Source organism: Buceros rhinoceros, unplaced genomic scaffold (assembly GCF_000710305.1).
Source record: "Buceros rhinoceros silvestris isolate BGI_N320 unplaced genomic scaffold, ASM71030v1 scaffold33169, whole genome shotgun sequence".
In the NCBI taxonomy this organism is placed as follows: Eukaryota; Metazoa; Chordata; class Aves; order Bucerotiformes; family Bucerotidae; genus Buceros; species Buceros rhinoceros.
Genome location: NW_010433817.1, coordinates 1 through 4,002, shown reverse-complemented (window position 1 = coordinate 4,002; position 4,002 = coordinate 1). Strand labels below are relative to the sequence as shown.

The window sequence follows — 4,002 nt, the reverse complement described above, 5'->3', positions numbered from 1 at the left end:
GCCTCAAACCAGCATCTGGTATGTCTACAGAGAGAAGAGAGGGAAGAATTAAACCAACCCAAATGCCCTCGGGACAGGAAAGAAGAGAGATCCACCCATGTAGGAGAGCCAACGCTGTGTCCAGTACCAGAGGTGCATCAAACACCATGTCCTACAGGGTGAGTGGCGGGACAGCCTGGAGAGACACAGACTGCAAAGCAGCCAGACACACTTCTCCAGGAAAGTGAGGGTTTGGAGCTGTTTTTCGGAGACAGGGCCTCTGCATACCAAGAGCAGGGAGCTGCCCTGGTTTTGGCTGGAATAGAGTTCATTTTTTTCCCCCTTCTTAGTAGCTAGAATAGTGCTGTGTTTTAGATTCAGTGTGGGATTTGGTATGAGAAGAATGCTGATAATATACTGATGTTTTTAGTTGCTGCTAAGGAATCAAGGACTTTTCAACCTCCCATGGCTTGCTGGTGTGCAGGTGCACCAGAAGCTGGGACGGAGCACAGCTAGAGCAACGGACCCAAACTGGCCAATGAAATATTCCCTCTCATGCAATGTCATGCTCAGTGTATAGATGAAGGTTAGCCGGGAGACTGGCTCTCCCTTCTGGGGTCTCTCTCTTCCAGGATTGCATTTTGGGATTCTCTTCTCCGGGACTGCTAACCAGGAATGGGTTGGGCCTCAATCGGTGGGCAGTAAGCAACTGCATTGCACATTACTAGTTTGTATATTCTGTTATTGCTACTGGCATTATATTTTTTTCAATATTAAATCGTTTTTATCTCAACCTATGAGTTTCCTTACCTCTACCCCTCCAATTCTCTACCCTACTTCCTGGGGTGGGAGGTACGGTGAGGAAATAGCTGTGTTGTGTTTGGCTGCTGGCTGGGTTCGAACCATGACAGGAGCCTACTAAAGGCCAAGAGGGAACCATAAGAGATGTGGAGGGAGATTCCCCCACATTTTACTTTTCACCTTTTGGAACTAAGACCCATTCTGCTTTCTGTTGGTCATCTTTGCTCACCTCTCCCCGATTATCTCTCCACCATCCTGTCCTACTTTCAAGAAGAAAGCTGACTACAATAGCTACCCCTGTCCTCTCATCTTGTAAAGCAAGCCACCGAGGGCCTTGTAAATGGATCCTACTCCATAGGATGTTGTAGAGCCCCACCAACCTTCATCCACCCCAAAAGACAACCCAGGTCATTACCTGCAAGAGAAATCCTATCAGGGATGTGCATCCGAAAGGAAGGAGGGACATCCTCTGACACTGGCTTCTCATCCACAGGGCTGAAGCTATCTGCTACCTTCAGCCTGTTAGGAACCTGCATCCTTTGACTGATGGCTTCTGTGAAGAGCAGGTCACAGTGGACTCGGTTTAGGTCCAGTCCCCAAAATGGCCACATCTTTTTTGATTTCCTCAGACTGCTTGAGCACCCTGGTGTTTCACAGAGAGGAGAAGAAAGCTGAGCAAAAGTGGGAGTAAGCAGCTCTTCCAAACTGGCACCTGCAGGACAACACATGTGCTGTAAGACAACTAAAACACAGGCAGAAACAACCCAAAAGACAGACACTGTCAGAGTTGTCCCAGGGAACAAAGACCAGCTGACGGGGCAAGGGTGCAGGTCCACTGCAGGTGGGAACTCCTGCCTGGCAGGAGTGAGAAAGGAGAAAACTCCTGCATGTCTGGGAAGCAAAGCATGACCTCAGCACCTATTGTCTCAGCTGACAGCAAATAAAGGCCAATAGTTCAGCACACCTGTAGGAGAAGAGCAGTGCCATGTACCCTAAACACTAGTGAAATAAAATTATTTTCCATCCAGAAATAAAGCATCTTGGAGGGCTGGAAGCAATTTTTGTGTTCATAAATCTTCAAGGAAAAATAAGGTTTTCTAAAAACAAAACACACATTTTGGTGATAACATTCCAGGTCACCACAAGAAGAATCTGAGCACTAAACGGTTCCTCCACACACACATTCGCTGCAGTATCTCCCAGGGCCATACCTCATTCTCCACCTGATCCAGCACCCACCTCCTCAAGCGACCCACACCAAGATGAACAAGACGGACTTTGCCCAGAGCAGAGCTGCCAGGAGCTGAACCATCCTCCCAGAGAGGAAGGAAAAGCACATGTTAACTCCACGAGGCCAGCATCTGCTCAGCTCTCTTCCAGGAGAGGACTGGCAGCGAAGAGGATTCAGTCACCAGCTCTTTCTGCTCCCGGGGGGAGGTGACAGCAAGAGCAGGGCAGGGGACAGAGATACCATCAGCGGGCTTTGCAGTGCTCAGGATGCACAACTGCCCCATGCCTCAGTTTCCTCTCTGCCAAGCCCCAGGGCTTTGAGAAGTGCTCTGGGGCCACAATGTCCTAACTCTTTCTCTGACCAATGAGAGGAGAGGACAATCGATGCACATCTTTGGAGACAAAAAAACCCCACAGACAAGGAGAAAACCTCCACAAGAGAGGGCTGCAGAGGCTGGCAGACCCCAGCTGGACCCCAGCACAGCCCTAGCAACCCAGGCGTGCCACATGCATGTACAAACCCCCTGTACCTTCCTTGCTGCCATCCTTTGAGCTCACCATGCCCAAAAGGTCCCCCTTTGCTTCCCGGTTAGAATCTCCGCCACAAGAGGGGTCACCGCTCCAGCACAGCCCAAACAGCCAGAGGAAGAGGTTTTCCTCTTACAGCCTCAACAGGGGAAACAGGAGGAGGCAAGCGAGCGGGAGCCTGCGGGGACCTTGCTGCCTTTGATCACATCTGGGGATGACATTTAGCAGCCAGATATCTCGACCCTGCGTTTCAGACCCTCTCGCCTGCCCCAGCACCCTGCCATCCTCTGGGATATCACCCAGGGAAGAGGAAGCACTGCTTCCCAAAGCCTGAAGGACCACAGGAGACGTGGCCGACCAAGCTCCTGATGCTGTCCTCTGCAGCAGCTGGGCCCTGTAACTCCAGGCACACAAGAGCAGCAGAACCAGCTCTACATCAGCAATAACCAGCACTTCAGTGATCACCTGCCTTGTACAGCTCTCTCCTCCTCTGTCATTAAAATCCTTTCAATTAAAGAGGTAGAAATCAGCTGCAGCATCAGCGGCAGCAATTTCCAGCTCTACAGAGATGAGACCCGAATTTCTGCAACTAGGTACCCCAGCTGTCCCACACTTTCTCAACCACCCTGCCCAGACCAATACATGGGTGTCACAACACACATGCACCCTGCTTCTCCCTAAAATCTCAGAGAAAATGGATTTTTGCAGGAACCACCCTCTCAGGAGTGGGCCAATAAGTCCTGGGACAGTCCCAGTGTCAGTCCCACAGGAGAAACCTGCATCAGACAGCCAGCGCCACAGTCCACAACCATGGAGAAAACCCTCTTTCACATTTTTTGGTGCTTTAGAGGAGCGAACACTCTGTGTGTCACTTTCTCAGCCTGCTCTCCAGGAAACCACCGTGTATTAATAACAATAAATCTGGAGAGGGCAGGTCGGTTCATTTTCGAATCACCTATGAAACTGCTGAAGCTCCCAAAGAGCAGAGAGATAGGAGCAAGAAGCAGGCTCTGAGAAACAAAGCTATTAAGAAAAAAAAATCATCTGTCAAAACCCATAAGAATAAAATGCTTAAGTGGATCGAATTTCTTCCTTTAACTTTCTTTTACGGCTTTTTCTAGCTATTACCACACAACCCTCCTCGCCGGGAGAGTAAGCTTCTCAGCCTCTGCTTTGGCACCTCAGCTTCTGCACTTGCAGCCACGGGGAATTTCCGGCTCACCAAGCCTGTGAGTAAGTTTATGTCGTGCAGGATGGGAAAACCTGCCGTGGGGAGGGAAATCCCACAGCCTCCCTTTCTTCGTCCCTCTCCAGCCCAGCGTGCTCCTCCTTTCAAGGCAGGCGGGGGTACCAGCCCGCTCCAGCACCCCCTCTCAGCCCCTGCGAGAGGCGCTGACCTCGCTCACGGCTCTGCCCCGGGGGCCGTGCCTTGTCACCGCCACACAGGGGCTAACAGGGTTTTGT

General features: G+C 50.9%; 1 protein-coding gene across 1 annotated transcript in view; it reads right to left on the bottom strand.

The window, feature by feature from the left end:
• The window catches only part of LOC104500581 (mitochondrial fission factor homolog A-like), a 7,085-nt gene extending 5,694 nt beyond the window's left edge, over positions 1-1,391 (bottom strand). The window contains exons 1-2 of the mRNA XM_010144246.1: positions 1,196-1,391; positions 2-24 (exon numbers count right to left, since the gene is read on the bottom strand). Of these exons, the coding sequence (XP_010142548.1) occupies positions 2-24; positions 1,196-1,391 (219 nt within the window). The remainder of the gene's footprint in view (position 1; positions 25-1,195) is intronic.
• Between the last annotated feature and the right edge of the window lie 2,611 nt (positions 1,392-4,002).